The sequence below is a fragment of the Grammomys surdaster genome, unplaced genomic scaffold (assembly GCF_004785775.1).
Source record: "Grammomys surdaster isolate TR1022 unplaced genomic scaffold, NIH_TR_1.0 66, whole genome shotgun sequence".
NCBI classification, from domain to species: Eukaryota; Metazoa; Chordata; class Mammalia; order Rodentia; family Muridae; genus Grammomys; species Grammomys surdaster.
In genome coordinates, this window is record NW_021604568.1 from 4,725,711 (window position 1) to 4,750,605 (window position 24,895).

General features: G+C 41.4%; 1 protein-coding gene across 2 annotated transcripts in view; it reads left to right on the plus strand.

Annotated features, from left to right (window-relative positions):
• Window positions 1-24,895, plus strand: part of Slf2 (SMC5-SMC6 complex localization factor 2) — a 58,259-nt gene that overhangs the window by 19,074 nt on the left and 14,290 nt on the right. For both annotated transcript variants that reach the window (XM_028773300.1, XM_028773304.1), the window contains exons 8-13: window positions 340-507; window positions 2,978-3,080; window positions 12,952-13,027; window positions 16,805-16,946; window positions 23,094-23,196; window positions 23,618-23,794. In XM_028773300.1, the coding sequence (XP_028629133.1) occupies window positions 340-507; window positions 2,978-3,080; window positions 12,952-13,027; window positions 16,805-16,946; window positions 23,094-23,196; window positions 23,618-23,794 (769 nt within the window). The remainder of the gene's footprint in view (window positions 1-339; window positions 508-2,977; window positions 3,081-12,951; window positions 13,028-16,804; window positions 16,947-23,093; window positions 23,197-23,617; window positions 23,795-24,895) is intronic.

Genomic DNA, 24,895 nt, shown 5'->3' on the forward strand with positions numbered 1-24,895 from the left:
TAAGTCAATCTGAAATTAATACTTTACCTACTGAGGCATCTCCTTAGCCTGAGTTAATCAACTTTAAAATTTATAATATGCTAAAAAAAATTTCATTGAGCCTATCATGTTAGCACATGCCATTAATTCCAGCACCCGGGAGGCAGAGACAGGCAGAGCTCAGCCTAGTCTACAGAGAAAGTATCAGGACAGTCAGGACTGCACAGATAAACCCTGTCTCAAAAATGCATACACAAAATGATGATTCTTAAGAGTTTTCCAAGTGTTTTGCCTTCATCTTTTAAGTACAAAGTCATGTATGTCCTAACTCTTTGATATTCAATGATCCTTGTATTTCAGGGAATTTCTAAAGAAATTTTCAGTTACAGTTGATGCTATTCCTGATCATCATCCAGGTGAAGAAATATTTAATTTCCTCAATTCTGGAAAAATTTTCAATCAGTGTACCTTAGATTTAAGAGACTCTGGTTTTATCGGAGAAAGTCCTGTGGAAAAGCTTATTCTCAAGTAAGTAAATCATAAACATTTGGATTTTTTTTTCCTGTATAAAAATTCATTCTAAGGGCTAGAAAAGTAGCTCAATGATTAAGAACATTTAACTGCTCTTGGAGAGGACCGAGGTTCAATTCCCAGCACCTGCATGGTAGCTCAGAACTATACATAACTCCATTTCCAGAGGCTCTGACACTGTTCTGACCTTTGTGGACACCAGGCTTGTATGTAGTACATATACCTGCATGTATATAGTAGTCAGGGTGCTCTAGAGCAGTGTGACCTGTGTGTCATGACCCCTTTAGGGATCCCCTAAGACCATTGGGTAACACAGATATTTACAATTCATAAAAGTGGTAAGACTACAGTTATGAAGTATATATAAGAATAATTCTATGGTTGTGATCACCACAACATTAGGAACTGTATTAAAAGATCACAGCACTAAGAAGGTTGAGAACCACTGATCTAGAGCAGCAGAACTTACAAACTGAATCTGTAGGTATACAAAGGGTAGAATGGTTTACAGGCTGTGATCCAGCTACACCAACAATGGCTGTCAACAAAAGGAAGGTCCAGAAGTCCAGTTATTCAGTCCAAGAGGTTGGATGTCTTGCTGGTCTTCAGTGTACTCTGGAATCATGAAGAAGTAAGCTTTAATGCCAGTAAATGAATGAGCTTCCTAGGAAAACAAAAGCCAAAGCCAGGAGGTGAGGTAATCTTCTTCTATGCCCTTCATATAGGCTGGGAGGTAGGGAACACCTGAACCTTTAACCCCAGCACGAGGAAGCAGAAACAGGCAGATCTCTGTGAGTTTGAGGCCAGTGTGATTTACAGAGTAAGATGCAGGTCAGGCAGGGTTACACAGAGAAACCCTTTCTTGAAAAACAAAGGAAAAAGAAATTGGGCTTCCTACTTCAAATTATTTTATTTTATTAAGGGGGAAAAAAATCCCAAACATGGCTGGGGAGATGGCTCACAAGCAAAGAGCATTGGCTGCTCTTACAGAGAACCCAGATTCAAGTCCCAGTACTCATGTGGCAGGCAGCTCACAACTGTCTTAACTCCAGTTCTAGGGGATCTGACACCTAAACGTAGACCTATACAGGGAGGCAAAACACCAATGCACATGAAAATAAATAAATTTAAAAAATAAATAAATAAGGAAAAATCCCTCACAAGTGTCCCCAGCCATTTGGGTTTTTGTTAATTCCATGTATAGTCAAAGTGACAACCATGAATATCCATCACAGAGGAAAAGTACCCATACACATAAAATAAAATCTTTTTTTCAAAAGTTGCTCTAAAAAGTGTTTGATTGGGCCCCAAAGAGTCTGCTGCTGCCTTCCAAGTGTCAGCTTCAGTTTTCCTGCTGTTTACAGGGCTAGAAATAAAGCCAAAGGCCTCAAGCATAGTACATCCCCTACTTCTGTCAGTTAGGATTGAATACACATGGGATGTCTGGGGATGTAGCTTGGTTGGCAGAGATTATGTAGCATGTACAGAGCCCTGGGTTTGCTCTTCAGCACCACATGAACCAGAAGTGATGGCACGTGCTGGGTTAGGAAAAGTGAAAAAGCATTCCATGTTGTCTTCAACTTGCAAGTTTGAGGCCTGCCTGGGCTACAAGAGATACTATCTCAAAGTAGAGAACTGTGTATGTAAAATCCAGCCATGACAGTTCACAACTGTAATCCTAGAGTTGCTGAGCAGGAAGATGGCAAGTTTGGAGTCAACCCTGAGCCTATAGAGCAAGGCCTTTTCTCCAAATACATTCTCAGTACCACAAAAGGATGGTGTCAGCGGTGACAACAGTAATAACAGTGGCTGTCAGGATAGCTGGGCCTTGACCAAGGTTTTACTTCATGGCTAGGGAGTCCTGGCTCTAGTCTATTGTTTTTGCCATGTTTTTTCTCCACTAGTAGTATCTTACTGCTTTATTGTGTTGCAGTGCTAGCTTCCTGTTAAGATTCTCAGAAAGCACATGCAGCCTGAGCTTGCTTCTGCTTTTAGCTAATTGGATACTGTCAGCAGTACCACATATAGCAAGTGATTTTGCCCAGCTAAAGTCAGAATTTAGATACCACTGAGAAACTAAAACGTATACTGAGTAGACAGCTCTTAGGCTCTGCCCAGTGCTAGACTAGGATAATTGTTCTGAGTGTGCTGCATTTTGGTTCTGTAAAGACCATGTGAATTCTGGTGCTGAGTTTTAGAAAGTTCATCCCTAAACTGACAAAAACTCATGTTCTCAGACTCAGTAGACTCTGAGTATTGCATACAAATGTGTCTTTGTCCACAGAGGAGTGTGGAGCCCACAGAGTAAGTCAAATTGACATTGGTTATGTATAAACCTGTTCCATGTTAGTGTGGAATCCACCTCCATCGACTAAAGTTTGCTTACTCAATTCTCTGATTATGTCAGATGTGTTTGTGCTAGAGGTTTTTTCCCCGTGGATAACAATCACTGATTTTCTGTTTCCAGATCAGGAAAACAAGATCAGATTTTTTTGACAACCCAAGGCTTCCTTACCACTGCATACCATTATGTCCAGTGTCCTGTACCTGTGTTAAAGTGGCTGTTTCGGGTAAGAGAATTATTCGGGACTTATAGCAGGCACCTACTGTATTTTCTACTCAATAAACTCCTAGGCTCTAGCAAAATGACTCAGGAGTGAAGATGTTTACCACCAAACTTCACGGCCTTAGTTCAATGTCCAGGCCCCACATGGAAGAAGGAAAGAACCACCTCAAGAAAGTTGTGCTCTGGCCTCTACTTAGATCATGCACACACCCCATACACACTAAATAAATGGATAAATGATTCTTTTTTATTTTTTTCACTTTAAGCAGCAAAATATTACTCTAGCTATATTAAACCCATGATTTCTGGGGGAATAAAACGAGTCAGAAAGAGCCAGTGCTCTTTCTTAAGTTACCTATGTCCTGATATTCCCTATTCATACATGTCTAAGTGTGAATATGTGGGTGTGAGTGAAGGCACTTGTGGAGGCCAGAGGTGTCAGATTCCTTGAAGCTGGCATTACAGGTGATTGAGTCACCAGACCATGCATGCCAGGAACTGAATTCTAGTTCTCTATGAGTGCAGTACAAGTTCTTACTCTTAACCACTTAGCCATGTTGGCACCTCCTATGTAATTGTGTTTTTATGGAAACTCAACTAAATGTTTCTCTTCCATGTCCATATTTAATACTTAAATTCATTTATATGTCTTTGTTTTTGTTTAAATGATGTAGATTTTATATATTGCTTTGGTGTTCCTCTAGATATGTTAGACATGAATATAGATGTTTATTGCTCTGGACGTATCAAGAAGATAGTAATTTCGTATTTAATATAGTGGATTTTGGCAGAGCTGAAAGGTCATGGAGAGGGCTTTCAGTGTTACACTAGGTTCTCTGTTTACATTAGTGCCCAGTTAAGATAGAATTCTCCTTCCAAGGACACGATTCACAGCAAGTTTTGTCACTTGGGGTTTTTTTTTTGGTTTTTGGTTTTTGAAGACAGGGTTTCACTGTGTAGTCCTGGCCAGCCTGGAACTCTGTAGACCAGGTTGTCCTCCAACTCAAAAAGATCTGAGTGCCTCTGCCTCCCAAGTGCTGGGATTGAAGGCCACCACCACCCAACTCATGTCACGTTTTCCTCAGACTACTGGAATGTTCTATTTAAATAAAATTCTGGATTTATAGAAAATAATGGAAGTAAACCGTTTTTAAGTATAAAAAGATATTTTATACTATGCAAAAATTTACCCTACAGGCAGGAGAGATGTTTCTGTGTAAAATGCTTACTGCACAAGTACAAGAGGCCTAAGTTCAGATTCTGAGGATCCGTCTGCAGGCCAGGAGTGGCAATACATCTTTGTAACTCCTGTATACAGCTGGAAGTATATATAGGAAGATTGTGGGGCCTCACTGGCCAGCGATTCTAGCTGAATCAATAAGCTGCAGGTTCAGCAAGAGACTCTTTCTTAAAGAGTAAGATGAAATGGGCTAGGCAAGATGTCCCGGTTGGTAAGGGTGCTAGTCTCCAGAAACCATATGGTAGGAGACAGCAGACTCCTGAGGTTGTCCTCTGACCTCCACTGGCTTGCCATGGTATACACGTGTTGCCTTCCACCCCCAATAAGAAAATAAGGTCAGAGTGATACAGGAAGACTACTAGTGGTCACCTTTGCCTTAACAGGGTGATTATGCCTTCATGTACATACTCACAAAAGTCTTGCCCTGGAAATCCTATCTCCTTTTAAAGACAGTCTCATTATGTAGTCCTTACTGGCCTGGAACTCTCTGTGTAGACCAGGCCTCAAAGATCTACCAACCTGTTCTTGGAAGGGCTCGGTAAGGTGACTCAGCAATTAAGAATGCAGCTGCTTTTGCAGAGATCCAGGTATTGTTGTTATCAGAAAACTCTATTACATGTTGTCTTAATCAGTGGTGTTTTGCTCTGAAGAGACACCATAACTACAGCAACTCTTATAAAGGAAAATGTTTAACTGGGGCTTACTTGTAGTTCAAAGTCTTAGTCCATTATCATCATGTTGTGAAGTATGGCAGCATGCAGGCAGATATGATGATAGAGAGAGGTAGCTGAGAGTTTTACATCTGAATCGGCAGGCAGCAGGGAGAGTGACACTGGGCCTGGCTAGAGCATATGAAACCTCAAAATCCTCCCCCATACCTACTCCATCAAAGTCACACCTCCTAATAATGCTACTCCCTATGAGCCTGTGGGGACCGTCACACTTGTGAACTAAGATTTAGGGGAAATATGGCATTTCTACTCTGGACATTGGAAGCATGTCAGGAAATAACCTACTTGGCAAGACTCTAGAGACATTCTAGTATACTCTTTCATTATTTTCATGTGGCTGGCGGCAGGTGACAGGTGTTTTGTTTTTTCAAGACTGGTTCTCTGTATAACAGCCCTGGCTGTCCTGGAATTCTCTCTGTAGGCCAGGCTGGCCTCAGACTCAGAGATTCACCTCCTTCTGCCTCCCAAGTGCTGGGATTAAAGGTGTGTGCCACCATGCCCTGCTAGTGGTTGACATTTTTCATGTCACTGTGCGAGGTACTAGATGAAACACCGCAGGAAGCCTACATTTTAACACAGAAGAGGTAGAAAAAAATGTGAGAATTTACAGTAGCTTTTCTCCTAAGAGTCAGGTACTGTGAAAAAAAGTGAGATAGGCCAACGTGGATATGGAAAGTATAAGAAGAAAGAGGGATTTTTGTTTTCTTTAATGGAAGGTAGTTCATATTGGTTTTGGTTGTTGCTTTTGTTTTCTTGACTTTTTTGAGACAGGGCTTCTCTCTGTGTAGCCCTGGCTGTCCTGGAACTTGCTCTGTAGACCAGGCTGGCCTCAATCCACTAGTCTCAGCCTCCCACCACCACCCTGCTATGAAACATGTCTATTAAGGTGAAATCAGAGGAAGTTAGTTGGTTGAATGGGCCCCATACAGAGAGAGACCATACAGTTCCAAATAAGGTGTTTTCAGCACAACTCCTACCAAAGAAATTGATAAGAGTGAGCTTCCTGATGTGTGGGAGAGGAGCTTTGTCTACAGTAACAGCAGGTAGTAGAAAGACCACAAAGCAGCATTTGCCTGAAATGGTTAACAGTTTTGATCTGCTGGTACTAATTATCTTTTCTATCGCTCCCACAGTAAGCTTCATCTGTCTTAAGTTATTTTAAAATAACTCATGACCCCCACTCTTCTCCAGCTTTCCTGTCGGTCTCCTTGATGTCTTGCTGCTCTCCCTGAACAGGCTTTAGTTTGCTCTTACGGTATTTTGCCTCTCGTCCTAGTGCATGTACATAGCTGAAGATAACTGTCTACTCAGCACTTTTCAGTGACACATCTACCTCACCTGCATATTTGTATTTATAATTTTAAACCTGACTGTCATACTGAGGTTTCCGTAGTCCCTGATTACATATTTTTCTGTATTTTTATGTTGTTACGTCTGTCACGTATATAAGCACACCTTCCCCTAAGCAGATTGTTATACCTTTCTGAATCATTCTTTGAAAATTAAGATAATAAATATTTTCTCTGTATAAGACGTATTTTCTCATCTCTTTATCAGTTTCATTACCATGATTAGAAAACTTTGACTTTTACCATTTGAAAATTAGATAAATTTTAATGTTAATAATCTAGAACTGTTGGATTTTTTTTTGAAGACCAAGGTCAGGCTATGTAGCTCAGTGCTGGGTTACACATTTGTGCCATCATACTCTGCCCGGCATTTTTTTTTTTTTTCAGTTTGCTAAAATGTAATAAAAATGAGCAAGGCATACTGTTTTGTACCTTTAATAGCGACTCCAGCGGCGAGGCAGGCACATCTCAAGTTTAAGACCTTTGTTTGAAGCCAGCCTGAGCTTCATAAATTAAATAAATAAATAAATGCTGAAGAAGTGACTTAATAGTTAAGAGCACTGCCTGTTCTTCCAGGCAAAATTCTTTCCAGAAAAAATTAAAAATTTGCTTATTTACTTAGAGACAGGGTCTTACTAGCTTTGGTTGTCCAGGAATTCAATATATGAACAGACTGGCCTTGAATTAACAGGTCCAGCTTTCTCTGCCTTCTGAAGACTGAGATTAAAGGCATGCTCCACCCCACCCAGCTTGGGTTTTTTGTTTTGTTTGTTTGTTTGTTTGTTTTTGTTTTTTTTGTTTGGTTTTTTGGGTTTTTTTTTTGTATTATCATGTATGACCAAATGTAGTAGACCAGAAAGAGTTCACTATTTATGGTTTTTGTTTGTTTCTTTTTTCATTTCAAAGAGAAATTTTTTTTTTATAAGATTGAAGTTATAAAAAGCAGACTAAATTTATTCCAAGTCTTTATTTCCTCCTGCTGTTGACATTGTGGTCAGTGTTTTCTCAGTGGTTGTCTGCATACAAAATTAATTAACGACTTGCCTAGAAAGCATGAATCCCTATATTTGATCCCCAGCCTTGAATAAATTGAATAGAGTGTCACATGTCTATAATGCCTCTGTGTTCAATACCCAGAATCTTGTTCATTGAACACAGGGGCATGGTGCCTGTCATCCCAGCATGTTGAAGAGGTCTAGAACCAGAATTAGAAGGTCATCCTCAGATATAGTCCAGCTGTAACTACCTGAAACCCTGTCTCAAAACCAATTGACTATGAGCCAGATCTGACGGCATACATCTGTGATCCCAGTTACCCACAGGGTTAGGCAGGAGGGTCATAAGTTCAAGGCCAATTGAAAATGAAATATGACCTGTAGATGCAGTTTGGAGTACTTTCCTAAATGGATAGGTCCTGTCCTGGGTTCAGTCCTCAGTACTGCCAAAGAAAAAAAAAAAATACTGTCAGTGACCATAAATGGAACATGTCTATTTGCTATGTATATTATTTATTCTGATAACAATAAATAACTGAGTGTTTTCCTCTCAATATACAACTGTTACCCTTTTTAATGGCTTTGTCGTATTCCTTTGTTTTTCTATACTGTGATTCGTTTAAACCAGCCTCTGATCGTAGGCAATCTTACTGTATATGTGCTTTTTTTTTTTTAATTCACATCACATCCTGATCACTGCCTCCCCTCCCAGCATCCTTCCCCCATCTCCCACTCTCATTCTCCTCTGAGAGGTAGAGGACCCTCTGGGTATTTCCCCACCCTGGTACACCAGATCTCTGGGGGACTATGCACATCCTCTCCCACTGAGGCCAGACAAGGCAGCCAGATAGAACAACATATCCCACAGACAGGTAACAGGTTTTGGGATAGCCCCTGTTCCACTTGTTAGGAACCCACATTAAGACCAAGCTGCACATCTGCTACATATGGGTAGGGGGCCTAGGTCCAGCCTGTGTATGCTTTTTGGTTGGTGGTTCAGACTCTGAGAACCCCAAGGGTCCAAGTTAGTTGACTCTATTGGTCTTTCTATAGAGTTCCTATCCCCGTTGGGGCCCTCAGTCCTTCTCCCAACTCTTCCATAAGAGTCCCCAAGCTTCATCCACTGTTTGGCTGTGGGTGTCTGCATCTATCTGAATTAGCTGCTGGTAGGAGCCTCTCAGAGTACAGCCTTGCTAGACTTCTGTCTGCTAGCATAACAGTATTATTAATAGTGTCAGAGATTAGTGGTTGCCCAAGGGATGGCTCTCCAGTTGGACTGGTTATTGGTTAGCCATTCCTCAGTCTCTGCTCCATCTTCTGTCCCTGCATTTCTTGTAAACAGGATAAATTTTGGGTTGAAAGTTTTGTGAGTGGGTTAGTGTCCCTCTCACTCCACTGGGGTTCCTGCCTGGCTATAGGAGGTAGCCTATTGAGGCTCTGATCCCCAGTGCTGTGAGTCACAGTGAAGGTCGCCCTCCTTGACTCTTGAGCACCTCTCCTATCCTGGGTCTCTGGCATCTCCTCGAGAGATGCCCCCCACCTCCCCACTCATGTGGAGCATGTCTTTGGGTGTTACTTTCTCCTGGTAGGTGAGCTTAACAGACACAGCAAAGACGTTCTTAGGTAGATTATTTTTTAAATTGGCTTAAGCTGTGTATCTGGCTGAGCAGAATTTGGGTTATTCCTTATAGTTTAGATTTAAATTTATTGTGGTTAAGTCTATGGTTCTGGGTAGGAGAAAAGGACAGCAGTTGAAGTAGTGTATGTTCTACAAACATTTTTACAGTTGGGTTTGTTTTTGTTTTTGTTTTAATTAGTGTGTGTGCGCGAACACTTCTTCTAGGAGTTGGTTCTCTCACTACCATCTGGATTCCAGAGATCCAATTAGGCCCTTGTGAATTTTCTGAGACAAGAGTTTGACTACATAGCCTAGGCTGCCCTCAATCCTGGTGCTGATCTCACAGGTGTGTACCACCATTCCCAGCCACAGGTTGTTTTAGCTTGGATTATTTGTCTCTGGATCTAAATTTCTGCATCTTATTAAAAGGTTGACTAGATCAGTGATTCCCAACCTGTGGGTTGTGGCCCCTTAGGGGCACTTTTCATAGAGATTGTCACCTACGACCATCTGCATATCATAGTTACATTAGGATTCATAGCAGCAAAATTACAGTTATAAAATAGCAACATAATAATTTTATGATTGGGAGTTGTATTAAGGGGGAGTTGTATCATGGGGAATTGTATTAAAGGGTCACAGCATTAGGAAGATTGAGAAGCACTTGACTAGGTAAAAGTACGATTTCACCTAAGTATTGATAGACTTTAAGTTTTTACCAAGTTACCAGTCATACTGAACTCTCTGCTTTTCCAATACCCTGATAAAGCAGTGAAAGGGGCCTTGCCTGGTTGGAGCCAAGGAACACCACAGTCACATTATGCAACATACCTAGCACAGGAGGAGGAGAAGCAAAAGGCCGTCTCAGAGTGGGGGCGTCAGAGAGACAGAGGGGTTAGTGAAAGGGTGCATGCCTTGATGTCCAGAGGGACTTTTGTAGCAATAGTGGAAATGCACCAAATGTACTGTACCTGACAGTCATTGGGTGATGACATAAGCTTTTGTACTAGTGAACACAGATTGTCCTGACTTTTGTGTGGGGGTGGGTGTTGAAACGGGGTGTAACAGTGGCTGTCCTAGAACTTACTCTGTACATCAACCTAGCTTTGAACTCAGAGGTCAACCTGTCTCTGCCTCCAGACCACTATCACCTGGTTCTTCTGTCCTGTTCTTGAAGGTAGCTAATACCTAGTTACTGTTCTTCCTTTGTCTCTGGTGACAACTGAACATCTTTGGTACCTTAGTTGGACCTGGGGAGTTATGGGTAAAGTGCTTCCCTCACAAGCCTGAGGACCTGAGTTCAGATCCCAGCAGCCATGTAAAAGCTGTGCAAAGGGTGTACATCTGTAATCCCAGCAGTGTCAGCAGGAGGGCAGAAGCCAGTAAACGGCAGACTACTCAATCTAGAAAAACGGTGAGCTCCTGGTTCAGTGAGAGACCCTGTGGTCTCTCATTAGGATCATTTGAACTAGAAGACGTGAGACCCTGTCTCAAAAAGAAAGGAATGAGTGCTGTTTCATGAGTGTAGGTGCAGTGTGACCAACCAGCTGACTTGCTTCCGTGCATTCTCTACTGTGATGGGATGAGCTCCTGAAACTGTAAGCCACGATAAGCCCTTCCTTAAAAACAAAATTTGTAGAGTGGCTAGGTATGGTAGTGCCACCTGTAAGCATCTCCTTAGGAGCTGCAAGCAGGGGGCTCAAGAGTTAAAGTCAGTGTTAGATGCAAAGCTAGTTTGAGTCCAGCTGGGGCTACATGTACTCAGATTCAAATCCCCTCACCTAATTCAAAATGTATGGGTATATTACTTATTTGTAACTTCAGTTACTAATTTGTGGTTTGATTTCCCTGTATGAGTGCTTAAAAGAGGCCAGGGATAAACCTGGGATGTTCCTCTCTTAGGCCTGGACTTGCTTTGTAGGCTAGACTACATAGCCACTGTCTTAGTTAGGGTTTTAGTGCTGAGGAGACACCATGACAATGACAACTCTTATAAGGACAACATTTAGTTGGGGCTGACTTAACAAGTTCAGAGGTTTAGTTCGTCATGGCGGGAAGCATGGCAGCTCACTAGAGGAGCTACATCTGAATTGGGAATTTTATATTTGCATTGTCAGGCAGCTGGAAGAGAGTGACACTGGACCTGACTTGAGCTTCTGAAACCTCAAAGCCCACCCCCAGTGACACACTTCTTCCCACAAGGCCACATCTACTCCAACAAGGCACCTCCTTATAGTGCTGCTACTCCCTATGGGCCTTTAGGGGCCGTTTTCATTAAAATCACATATCCAGCAAGTTACAGGAATTCACCTCTCAGCCTTACTAGCATCATGATTAAATACACATAACAGCACACTCTGGCTTTTTTTTAAATGTAAGTTCTGGCAATTGAACTTAGGTTCTCTTCTTGAACAGCAAACACTTTAGCAACTAAACTGTCTTCTCACCCTGTGTGATTTTTGTGTATTGATCATCTTAGAAGCAGTCTTTTTCTTTAAGTTTGTTTTTTGGGTCTAGTGGGGCTGGTGGGGGTGTGGCTATAGAGGACATGTGTATATGCATGTGTTGGCTCGGGATTGACAAGGCTGTCCTCAAGTTGCTGTCTACTTTATTTTTTGAGACAGAGTCTTTTACACTTATTATCTAGTGTGAGCTTCAGGGTTCCTTCCTGTCTCTGTTTCCCCCAAACTGGGAATTACAAATGCACACTGCCCAGCTAGAGAGATCACTCACTGGTTAAGAGCATTGGGTGCTCTTCTACAGGACCCAGGTTAAATTTCCAGCACCTACATACACAGCAACACTCAACAACCTGTGTAATTCCAGTCCTAGGAGACCTGATGCCCTCTTGGCTTTCATGGGAACTGCATGTGTGTTATGCACAGACATGAATGCAAACAAAACACTCATACACAGAAAAATAACAAATAAAATATAAAAGACAAATATATACCACCATGCTTAGATTTGTTTGCTTGTATTTTGAGATGACATTTCACTATATAGTCCTAGGTGGCCTGAACTCTGTAAACCAGGCTGACTTCTACTCAGAAGAGATCTGCCCACCTTTGCCTCCTGAGTCCTGTGACTAAAGGCATGCACACCACGACTTGGTCTGAGTTGGATACTGAGGATGGAGCTCAGATCCACACCCTTGTTCACCGACACTGTAACAACTAAGTCAGCCTCCAAGGCCTGTCCTTATGTTTCATTTGGAGTGGTGCTATTGTTTCAAGTGTTACTGATTAATTACAGGTGACGTTGTAAAAATAGGAAACAACAGAGACTGGAGAGATGGCTCAGTGGTTAAGAGCATTGACTGCTCTTCCAGAGGACCTGAGTTCAATTCCCGGCAACCACATGGTGGCTCACAACCATCTGTAATGGGATCTGATGCCCTCTTCTGGTGTGTCTGAAGACAGTGACGGTGTACTCACATACATGAAGTAAATAAATAAATCTTTAAAAAAAAATAGGAAACAACAGAAACCTATGTATCTGTTCTGTATACCCATTGGTAAGGAATTGGTCTTACAATTACACATGTAATGAAAGCCCCTTTTTAGTGAAGTGTATGTGAGACACGTTGGAAACTGGGATGTCACTGCTTTTCCTGGACTAGACTTGAATTCACAATCTTTCTGTCTTCGACTCCTAAGGAGCTAGGATTAACAACAATATTTACAGCTGCATGTGGTGGCGCACGCCTTTAATCCCAGCACTTGGGAGGCAGAGGCAGCTGGATCCTGGTCTACAAACTGAGTTCCAGGACAGCCAGAGCTACACAGAGAAACCCTGTTTTGAAAAACCAAAAATGGAAGGGAGGGAGGGAGGACCAAGAAAAAAAAAGTTCTCATGACCAGACTCAAAATAGCTTCATATGAACCTGCAAATACTAAACTTTCCTTTCTTTCTAATATTTATTTATCTGTTTTTTGACAGATGATGTCGGTTCACACGGATTGTATTGTGTCAGTGCAGATCTTAAGTACACTGATGGAAATAACCATTAGAAATGGTAAGTATAAATTTCTGTAGTGTGTGCTGTTGCTTATTACACATTCTCTTTCGTATTGCTTGATGTTAAAGTTGTGATTTTGTTTGCTTTGATTTTTGCTGGTACTAGGAATTAAACGTGATATTAACAGATGACAACCCTTCATATTTAACACATGAAGACTGGAGAAATGGCTCAGTGGTTAAGAGCACTGGCTGCTCTTGCAGAGGACCCGAGTTCAGTTCCACATGGCAGCGCACAACTGTCTGAAACTCTAGTTGCTGGGGATTCGTGGCACCAGGCATTCATATGGTCCTAAATCTTAAAAAAATATTTAACACGAGTTATTTTATGGGGTCAGTAGAAATAGTTGAAAACTTATCTATGTGTTAAGTCACCCATTATTTAGACTTAAATGTTCTTATTGTTTGACATAGTCTTGTGTAGCTCAGGCTGGCCTCAAACTAACTTTGTAACCTTGGCTGGCCTTGAATTCTTAACCCTCTTGCCTCGCTCCTCCGAGTGCTGCTAGGTTGCAAGGGTACACACTAGGCTCAGTTTGAACCAACTGATATTAATTGGCATTTGGGTGAGCAACAGTTGTGTTAATGTTTGCACATAGAGTGCATTAAGGCAGATTGAAACCATCTATTGGAAGTCTTGAGTGCTTTCTCACCTTTGAAAGCCCTTTTACTAAAAGAAGCATTATGGTTTAACCAGTCACTTATTTGAGGGATGAAGATTTGAGGGATAAAGGCACTGAAGATGATAAAATCTTCCAGTGTTGATGATATTTAGAATTTTAACCAGTATTGTCTCTAATCACTTCAAAACATGTTACTTCCTTACTATTTACACTTTATGAAGGATCATTCAGATATCTTTTTTGTATTATTTAGTTCACACAGTCTGAGAAGTTACACTTTTTATGATCCATAGCTTAACTGTATTATAAAAATACCATTAGCAGCTATCATTCCTGTGAAATCATTGTGATTAAAGCCAAGTATGGTAGCATATGCCTAAAATGAGTATCCATAGGCTGCATACTGAGACTTTTGTTTAAAAATGAAGAGAAGGAAGAAAGGAAAAAATAATAATCTGTTTACAGGTGGTGTCTTAGTTAGGATTTTACTGCTGTGAACAGACACCATGACCAAGGCAAGTCTTTTTTTTTTTTTTTTTTTTTTTTTTTTTTTTTTTTTTTTTTTTTTGGTTTCGAGACAAGGTTTCTCTGTGTGGTCCTGGCTGTCCTGGAACTCACTCTGTAGACCAGGCTGGCCTCGAACTCAGAAATCCGCCTGCCTCTGCCTCCCAAGTGCTGGGATTAAAGGCATGCGCCACCACCACCCGGCTCAAGGCAACTCTTATAGATTATGACAACATGTAATTGAGGCTGGCTTACAGGTTCAGTCCATTATCATCAAGGTGGGAGTATGGCAGTGTCCAGGCAGGCATGGCACAGGAGGAGCTGAGAGTTCTACATCTTCATCTGAAGGCCCCTAGGAGAAGACTGGCTCCTGTGTGGTTAAGAGGAGGGTCTTAGAGCCCACACCCACAGTGACATACTTCCTCCAATAAGGCCACTTCAAAATAGTGCTTATTCCCTAGGACAAGCATATTAAAACTACCACATTCCACTCCCTGGGCCCCATAAGGCTTGTTCAAACATATAAGTCTATGGGGGCCATACCTAAACATAGCATAATGCAAAAATAATACAGTTAGTCCAACTACCAAAGTCCCCATAGTTTGTAGCAGTCTCAATGTTCAAATTCTCTTCTGAGATTCATCCAATCACTTAACTGTAATCCCCAAAGCAGGTCAGGAAACCAGCTGGGCAAACTCCAAACTCTGCATCTCCATGTCTGATGTCAAAGCAGTCGTCAGATCTCATCTCCTTTTTTATCTTTCTTGACTGCAACAAACTTATTTTTCCTGGACTGGTTCCATTCCATGTTAATAGCTTCCCTTGGCAGGTGACCCACAGCTCTGGCACCTTTAACATCTTGGGGTCTCCAAGGCAACTTCAGCTTCACAGCTTCTTGTTCCAATGTCTAGGATCTACACATGATCTTCTGGGCTCTTCCAAAGGGCTGGCATCACTTCTCCAGCTCTGCCCTCTCCAGCACTCTAAGCTCAGGTTGATCGACTCCACTGCTGCTGCTGTTCTTGGTGATCATCCCATGGTACTGGCATCTCCAATGCGCTGGCGTCTTTAACTGCAACTAGGCTTCACCAATAGCCTCTCATAGGCTCTCTTCATGGTGCCAAGCCTCAACTCCTCTGCATGACCCCTTCAGTCCTGAGCCATCTACTCCAACTGAGGCTGCACTTTCTTCACCGGTGGCCTTTCATGGCCTCTCACAGTGCCAAGCCTCAGCTGCTCTTCATAATTCCTTCATGCCTTCAAACCTGCACCACCTGGGTGACTCTTATATTATCAAGTCCAACAGCATGAGGTACAACCTTGGCTTCCTCTGTTAACACAGCTTCTTTGTGCTCTCAGAAAATACTTCCCAGAGGTCACCTCAGTGATGCTGGTCTCTTCTTAGTTACCACTGATTTCTTAGCTCTAGCTAACCAGCATCCACTGTCCAGTAACTCCTTCTATTCTGGACTCTTCTATTTTGGCCAGAACCACATGGCCAAAGCTGCCAAGTTCTGCTGCTTGCTGAGGCTGGAACATGGCCCCCTGTACCCCGTTATTCTATTACCAGCTTTCTGTTTTCTAACTCCCTCACTGCCTAGCCTTGGTGCTCCTGGAACTTGTTCTATATATTGACCTTGAACTCAGAAATCTGCATGGCTCTGAGATTAAAGGTTTGTACCACCATGCCTGGAGTTAAGCTCTTCTTCCCCTAGAACCTACTCTGTCACTGGCTGTCCTTAAACTCAAAGATCTGTTATCTCCTAGAAACAAGGATTCAGCTCCATTTTACTTCCTGGTGCCCCTTTAATACTTGAACCATATATTTTGTTTTTCTCTTTTTTTCAGCTTCTCCTTTTCATTAAAATGCTTTTTGTAAGAGTAATTTCAGTAACCATACAACAGAACTTATACCAGGCTCTTTGGGGACTTCCTTTTTAAAGCATTTAATCTAAATCTCTTTACCTTTGCTTCAGGCAGACTCTTCGGACAGTGCCAAAAAGTAGCCACATTTTTCATCAAAATGCCACAAAAACAAGTCTCTAAGCCACATGCTGAAATTCTCCTCCACTGAAACCTTTTCAGCCAGCTCTGCACAGTTCAAATCATTCACAGCAACAATGTCTTCCATATTCCTACTAGGATAGTCCATTAAGCCCCACTTAAAGAATTCCACTGCTTTCCAAATCTTAAACTCCACATTCTTCCAAACAAAAGCAAGTTCAGGCCTCTCACAGCAATACCCAAGTCCCTTCTGCCTTACTTAGAATTTTACTGCTGTGAACATGACCAAGGCAACTCTTACAAGGTTATGACAACATGTAATTGAGGCTGGCTTACTGGTTCAGCAGTTCAGTCCATTATCATCAAGATGGGAGTATGGCAGTGTCCAGGCAGGCATGGCACAGGAGGAGCTGAGAGTTCTACATCTTCATCTGAAGGCCCCTAGGAGAAGACTGGCTGCCATGTGGTTAGGAGGAGGGTCTTAAAGCCCAAGCCTGCAGTAACACATTTCCTCCAACATGGCCACACCTTCTAATAGTGCCACTCCCTAGGACTAGCATATTCAAACCACCTCAGATTATCACTGTTCAGTGTGGCTTTATGAATGAGTGGTTTGAATTAAAATAATTTCTTGTGTTAACCAGATAATTTCAGTGACTCTCCAGTTTGGCCCTGGATCCCATCATTGTCTGATATAGCAGCTGTATTCTTCAACATGGGCGTTGGTTTTGGATCTTTGTTTCCTCTGGAGACTCTTCAACCAGACTTTAATGAAGACAATCTAATGTAAGTTTTCTTCACATTGTAAATACCAAAAAGATCTCTTGGGGTTTTTTCATTCTTGTTTTGTTGAGATAGTATCTTACTCTGTAGCCCTAACTGGCCTGGAACTTGGCTGTATAGAACAGGTTGGCCTTGAATTTAACAGAAACCCACCTCCCTCTCTCTGCCTCTCTGCACCCCTCTGCCCCTCTTTGCATGCCTCTGCCTCTGCCATGCGGAGATTAAAGGTGTATGCCACAAAACTGGGCTCAAAAAGATTTTTAATGGTTGTTGTTCTTTCATTGTCATTATAATTGATTTAATAAATTCAGTATTCATTCTTGACTTAATAAATTCAGAGCTGAAATCAGTCTTCACATACTAAAGTTTTAATACCTGCCCTAATGTAAAAGTTACCATCATGTTTAATGAGGAAATAATAGAAACAATCCTATAAAGAGTTTTAAAGTCTTCTCATTGTTATTTAACAGTGTTTCGCTAGGCCAACAAGATGGCTTGTCAGGTAATTCCCATGCAAACCTGATGATAACTTGCCCCAGTAGATAACCTACACCTAAGAGAAGGAAGTAGCTTGACTCCCAAAAGATGTCCTCAGTTTCAGGGCCTTGGCACATACATCCAAACTCACACACTGCACCCTCAGTAAATTTAATTTTTTAAAAATCATATGTAGATATTTATTGGCAAAGCAGTTAGATAAGAGAAGAGGAAGGCCATAAAAATTGGAAGGACCTCGATAAAAAAAATAATGTGATAAATGATTCAGTCTCTACATAAAGGTCTAAGACTCGGCTGAGAGAGGACGACAGACAGATTCTGCGTGGACACCAGCGGTAAAACTGGGAAAGAGAAGCCAGTGCCTTTATGTATCTGATCAGCAGCTGGTTAAAAGTATGCCACAGAAAAGAGCCTTCTTAGTGGCAGGAGGGACAAAAAATCTAGAAATCAACTTAACTAGAAATGTGTGTATATAAATTACTAAAGACAAACGATGGTAAATGAAAAGCCTGCTGTGCTTTCCAACGTGGACCTCTAGCATGGGTACTCAGATCTGGGGCAAATGTCAGCAGGATTTGGGAGTACTGGAAGGAGTTGGACCATACAGCTGATTCAAAATTCATAAAAATCAGATCGCCTCAGCAAATTTTTACCAGATGGGAAAAACATTTCACCAATGGTAAAGGTCTAAAGGTCTCCCAAATACACACCGGTGCTTAGTATACACTAAAGATGTAGGTTAGGAGAGAGTGTTCTCCAGGGCCTTCAAAGCTCAGTAGCCATTTAGGGGGAAAATGGACTCATACCTCAAGTTGACAGATCATGGATTTCAACATACACAATGAAAATAAGTAATAGAAAAACTGGCAGAATTGTTTTATTCTAGAACAGAAGATGGTTTTATGTGTAAAGTAAAACCCTCTGTGAAAGGAAATGTGAATTTGATTATATTTTTGAAGTCTTGATGACAAAGATTTTTTTTTTTCTTTTTCTTTTTTTCGAGACAGGGTTTCTCTGTGTAGCCCAGGCTGTCCTGGAACTCACTCTGTAGACCAGGCTGGCCTCGAACTCAGAAATCCAGACAAAGATTATTTTAAGTAATGTCAAAGAAAACCTTCAAAATAGAGGGGAACAGAAAGATGTGCGGGGGTGGGAGCGGAAGTGAGAGCCGGGCCAGTCATGGACAAAGGCTGGATTCAGATAGAAAGAGAAATGTCAACAGTTCACTACAGAATGGGCAAAAGAATGAACTGATTGCAGAAAAAGAAGTAAAAGCAAGTCTTAAATTACAAGCACACATTCATCTTTCTTGGCTAACAAGAAAAACACAAATTGTTATAACATGGTGTGTCCAAAATCAAACTCATTTTACAGTTTTCTTTTTACCAAAACTGGACCCCCTTGTTAATTAGGTAAACTTCATATCAAAAAATATGTTCAATAGCAAAATTTTAGACATGCTCTAATAATTTAAATAGAAGAAACAGTGCCTTTCTTGCCCATCCAAAAATCTCCTTATATTATTAGAACGTTCTATTTGTGGTTTGAAACAATAAGGATAGCTGTCCTGAACTTGAACAAATCCTCCTGCCTTTGACTCCTGAGTTATGAGATTGCAGGTATGTGCCACTACACCTAGCCAGCTAAATACCTCAACCTACCACCACCCCCACCACCCCACACACACTAACCTCCCTAGGCAGGATTTTACTCTGTGGGCCCTGGCTGTCCTGGAACTTGCTAGGTAGACCAGGTGGCCTTGAAGTCACAAGAGATTTGCTTGTCTCTGCTTCCCAAGTGCTGGGATCATGCACCATTACCACATCCAGGTAACTACCTATTTAAAAATACCTCATCCTTCTGAATAGTACAAACAATTAAAGGGTTGAAGTGATGTGTCAGCAGTTAAGTTTGTACTGCTCTTATAGAGCATCCAAGTTTGGTTCCCAGGACCCATAGTCATTGGTTGACAACTACCTGTAACTCCAGCTCAAAGGGAATCAATGTATTTCATCCTGTGACATTTACATTCGGATACACTCATCCATACAACAATAAATGCATATATAAATATTTAAAATATCAACTACATTGTTTTTAATGAACTCAGTAGTGTGTAATAATTTTGTATATTGTATATGTATGAGTTTGTAATTGATTGTAGTAAGCATGTACAGTAGTACAATTGAATAATTGCATTAATACAAAAATGTGAATAATACTTAGTTGTATAACTTGGAGGGGTTTCTGGAGATCTGGCTCTGTGGTTAGGTTGCCAATGCCTGCATCAGGCTCTTTACAGCTGCCTGTAACTCCTGCTCCATAAGGTCCAACACACTCTTCTGGACTTTGGGCACTGCACCCATTTATACACGTAACTAAAAATAATAACTTCACAATTATAATCTTGATTATTTAACTTGGGTTGAGTGAGTAGACAGTGGTGCATAATGGTCAGGGAAGACGAAAGCAGGGAAATAAGCGTGCAGGGTCATGAGGAACAAGCGTGGTGTCGGAGAGGACTTTCAAAAGCTGGCACAGTTCTGACTGTGATTTCTAGATACAGACTTAAAATGTGAGTCCTAAGAACAGTCTACCATGAACAGTGGTGGGTACACCTTTAATCCCAGCACTTGGGAGACAGGCAAATAGATCTCTGAGTTCGAGGCTAGCCTGGTCTACAGAGCTAGCTCCAGGATAGCCAGGGCTAACCTCTTGGGGGGAAAAAATTTTTACCCTTTTCAGTTGAATGTCTCAGCTATTTTTCCTGTATATGCCTCTTATCAGGCTTAAGATCCTTTCTTTTCTAGCATGTTTCTCCAAAATTCTTGACTGTTAGAAGAATCTCTTACATAAACATCATATATTTGAGTTTACAATTTTACTGATCTACTTTTTATTTTTCCTGTTTTATCCCTCTCAAGAATCACTGTTAGCTCAGTCTAGGCTCAAACTGAGGTATTCCAGCTTAAACTTCAGTACTGGGAAATGCTAGGCCTCTGACCAATTTTTAATTTTGTTCTTTAGCCTTTTGTTCTTACCAAATTGATCTGCCTATTAGTTTTTCACATCCTTGCATCACAGCTGGGAAGTTTTATCTCATACTTGCTGTGTATCAGACACAGCTAAGGGTTTGCTACAGTATCTTCAGTTAACTACAGATATTACTAGTAATTCATTACCATTTTAGGTGTAGAAAGATGAAGTAATTCCTGAAAGTTATACAGAGGTGGGAAGGTGTTAGCTAGATGAAGAGTGATTTCCAGGCTGGCCACTGCTGTAGTTAACCCTGCTTTGCTTTTTGGTTGTTTTGTTTATTCTTTTTGTTTTTCTTTTTTAAAGTCAACATGGTGCTTCGTGTTTGTAATCCCAGCATGTGAGAGGTAAGGCAGGAGGATCACCATAAAAGTAGAGACAAGTTTAGGCTGTGTAATTCCAGGCCAGCCTGAACTACAGAATGAAACAATCTCAAAAACAAAATGTTCCAAAGCCCAGGGACCATCGCAGATAGAAGGCAAAAGGCGTGTGAGAACTGGAGGTTGGGAGGGACAGCTATGGAGTGCTGTCGTCTGGGCATGCTGTGGCTGTTGTAGCTGAAATTTAGCAGTGCTGCTTATCTGGGTAAGACCTTGAGAGTGGTAGGCAGTGTATGACTGCCAGGAGATTCCTCTCCTTGTGTCATCTTACTCTTTGTGTGGCCACTGGTAGCAGCTTTGCTGCAGAGGTAAACCCCCACTCATGCTCATGCAAGTAGTTCCATTAAAGGTAATGGGAAGAGAAAAAGAGAAATTGTTTACATTCAGGTGTGGAAGGGTATTCAAGGTACATTTACCACTGTTGGTGGTAAAGTGGATACAGAGAGCATTGTGAAAAGCTGAATGCTCTATTCTGACACCAGACATGTGAATTTGCCACCTACACAGAGACCTGAATAGGGTGTCTGATCTCCTGGAGCTGGAGTTAGAGGTGGTTGTAAGCCACCTAGTATGAGTGCTGGGAAACAAACCCCAGTCCTTCCTAAGACCAGTATGCACTCTTAACCACCAAGACATCTCTCCAGTCCAACTTAAGACTTCAAGGTAGAAGCCGGGCTGTGGTGGTGCACGCCTTTAATCCCAGCACTTGAGAGGCAGAGACAGGCAGATTTCTGAGTTCGAGGACAGCCTGGTCTACAGAGTGAGTTCCAGGACTACACAGAGAAACCCTGTCTCGAAAAACCAAAAAAAAAAAAAAAAAAGACTTCAAGGTTGCATTACACACGGATGGTGGATGAAAACATTGGGCATTTAATGATCAATTTGATCTCTAGACTCTCTGGGTGGAACTTAATTTTTAAACCTCTAATCACAGATTAAATACGATTGTCTTCACAAGTCACCTTATCTGCATGAGGAGAATTTTAGCTGTTAAGAGCACTTGATGGGATCTGCTCATAAAGACCAACTACATGTTCTCAAAGCACAGGGTCCTGTGTTTGCATTTGCTTTTTATATGTAAAATGCTCATGGAAGGAAAGAAGGACTGAAGCCAGTCCTTCCACGGTAGTAGATGTGGGAAGGGGAAGCAAGTGGCTCAAAGAGCCCAGTTGGGAGGTCAAAACTTTTAAAGGTTTGGTGGTGGTTTTCTTTATTTTTAGCCAAATGAATCTTGTTGGGTAGTGGTGATGGTTGTTGGGTTTTTTTGTTTTTGTTTTTGCTTTTAGCAACAATATGTTCCATAAGCAAATGCAGAGTCTACAGAGATGGCTCAGTGGTTAAGAAAGAGCACATAATGCTCTTATAGAAGATCTGAGTTTGGTTCCCTATAGTCTGTAATGGTATCTCCAGGAGTTCCCACGCCCCCTTCTGGCCTCCATTGGCATTGTACCTGTGTGTACAAACCCACACATGCACAGATTAAAAAGCCAGTCCATGCATTTTTTTCATGAACCTTTACTAAATTCAGATGCATAAAATTGGTATGTGTGTGTACTCACATGTGTGTGTATTATTCTTTATGTATACTTATACATAAGTGTGCCTGTACCTACTCTTCTTTGCATGTACATGCAGAGGCCAGAGCAAGAGGTTGAGTATCTTCCTCTATGACATCCTACCCCATTGCCTTGAGGAAGGATCTCCTCACTGAACCAGAAGCTTACCCTTCAGCTGGGCTGGCTAGTGAACTCTCAGGATGTGCCTGTTTCCATCTCTCAGTGTTGGAATCTCAGATACGTACAGCATGCCTGGATTTGTATATGGTTGTTGGAGATTCAAACTCAGGTCTTCTTGCATAGCACTGAGCCATCTCCTTAGCCTCTATAGTTCTTTCCCTGTATCAGTTTGGAAGTTTATTCAGGTCACTCATAGGGCCTATAATAATCATAAGTTCATTATCGTTATATTTACCCTGGTTTACATAGCTTTCTGACACCAGGAGCATTAAGGAAAATAATCATTTCAAATAACAACTAAGCTAGGTACAGTGGCATGCATCTGTAATCCCAGCTTCTCAGGAGGCTGAGGCAGGGTGAATGTATGTTTGGGGCTTGCCTGGGCAGTGTAATTAAACCCTGACTCAAAGGGCAGCTGTTCAGAGTTTCCTGCAGTGAGTATTGATTCCATACTGCTTTCTCATGATTCTGAAACACATGCTTTATTTTCTTCTCAATAGTTCTGAAACACAGAAATCACTGGGGGGAAAAGGAAGTGAAGATTCATCTTATAATCCAGTATTTTCAGCTCTTCCTGAAACCAACATTTTAAATGTGGTTAAGGTAGGAAAGACTTTGTATATGCTCAGCAAAGAGCCATAACCAGTTTAAAACTCAACTGGTTTCTTACCAGGTGAAATGTCTTAGCAATTATCTCTCCATTATAAATGCATTTTTCTTAATTTTATTTTTGTTTTGTTTTTAAAACAAAAGCAACCTTCAGGTCAGAATTTAAGGTTAAAGTGTTACAATGTAATTCAGTGGCTAAATAACTGCAGCATGAAACATTTTAGTTGCTGACTCCAGTCAATAATACTGAGAATGAAGAAGAAACACTTACCCTTTCATTCTCCTATTTGTGTTACATTCCTGCCTTTTGTAGACATCTGATACTTGTAATCTGTGTGATCTTTTCTTTTTTGACTCTTATGTCAAGAATATAACAACTCTTCAAGTAATTTTTTTCTTTGTCCATTTCTGGCAGTTCCTGGGCTTATGTACATCTATACATCCAGAAGGTTACCAAGATGGAGAAATAATGTTGCTGATTTTAATGCTGTTTAAAATGAGTTTGGAAAAAGAGCTTAAACAGATTCCATTAGTAGACTTTCAGAGCCTCCTGATAAATCTCATGAAAAACATCAGAGATTGGAACACAAAGGTAATGTCTCTTAAAATTTAGGTGTTACAGCCAAGGATGGCAGTGGACACCTTAGATTCTAGCATTTAGGAGTAAAGGCAGGAAGTTGGAGAGCTATAGTGTCATCTTCAACTACACGGTGGCTACAGGACAGTCTATAAAGCCCTGGGTGTTACAGTCGTTACAGCACCACAGTGTTTCACATGCATTCAGAGTTCAAGGATTCTAAGCCCAGTTAAGCGTGATGCTGAGGAAGGCTGTTTGCTGGAACTCTTATTTAAATTAATAACAGATTTTTTTTTTTTAAAGCAGCTGTTTTTGTTTTTTGAGACAGAGTCTCTCTGCGTAGCCCTAGCTGTCCTGGAACTGATCTGTAGACCAGGCTGGCCTTGAACCCACAGAGATCCGCCTGCCTCTGTCTCCCAAGTGCTGGGATTAAAAGTGTGAGCCACCACCGGCCCTCAAGTAACTGTCATTGCAGCATTGTATTGGGAATTTACTGTGCCTCAGCATTTACAGGTTCTAGCGACCCAGTCCATGCCTTTGCCCTTGTTGGGCTAACATATCATTTACTGCAGATGTCTTAACACTTCAGGTTGTAATTAAATGTTGCAAATTAAGATAGAGGGTGACCAGGGTGTCATGACTAGCACAGCAGGGCTGCAGAGACATCATCTGAGGCCTTCAAGGAACGCCTTTCTGAAACAGCCTCTGAGCATAACCGACATGATCATGATTGTCATACCTGCAGCCAGGATTGAGTTGGACTTCATTGTCATATGGGGGCTGCGTATGGATAATTTTATTAGGCCTTTTTGTACATACATTTTCAGACAAAACTTTGGTTACACTGGAGCACAGAAAAGTGTAATAAACTCTTACCAGGCTCCAGAAGTTACAAGAGATAGTCTGTCTTGTCTGATCATTCACACTCCTTACTCCTTACTCGTCAGCTCACTTTGAAGCAGCAGTTAGTTCTTAACACTATTCAGACAGAGAGCTAGCGGAGGGGGCCGTGCTTGCATACTACCTAGCAAGTGTAAGGCTGGGCTTGTCACCAGAAGAAAAGAAAAAGACTGTAACAGGATCCAAGAGTGCAAGAATTTTCAGGTCATGAATATC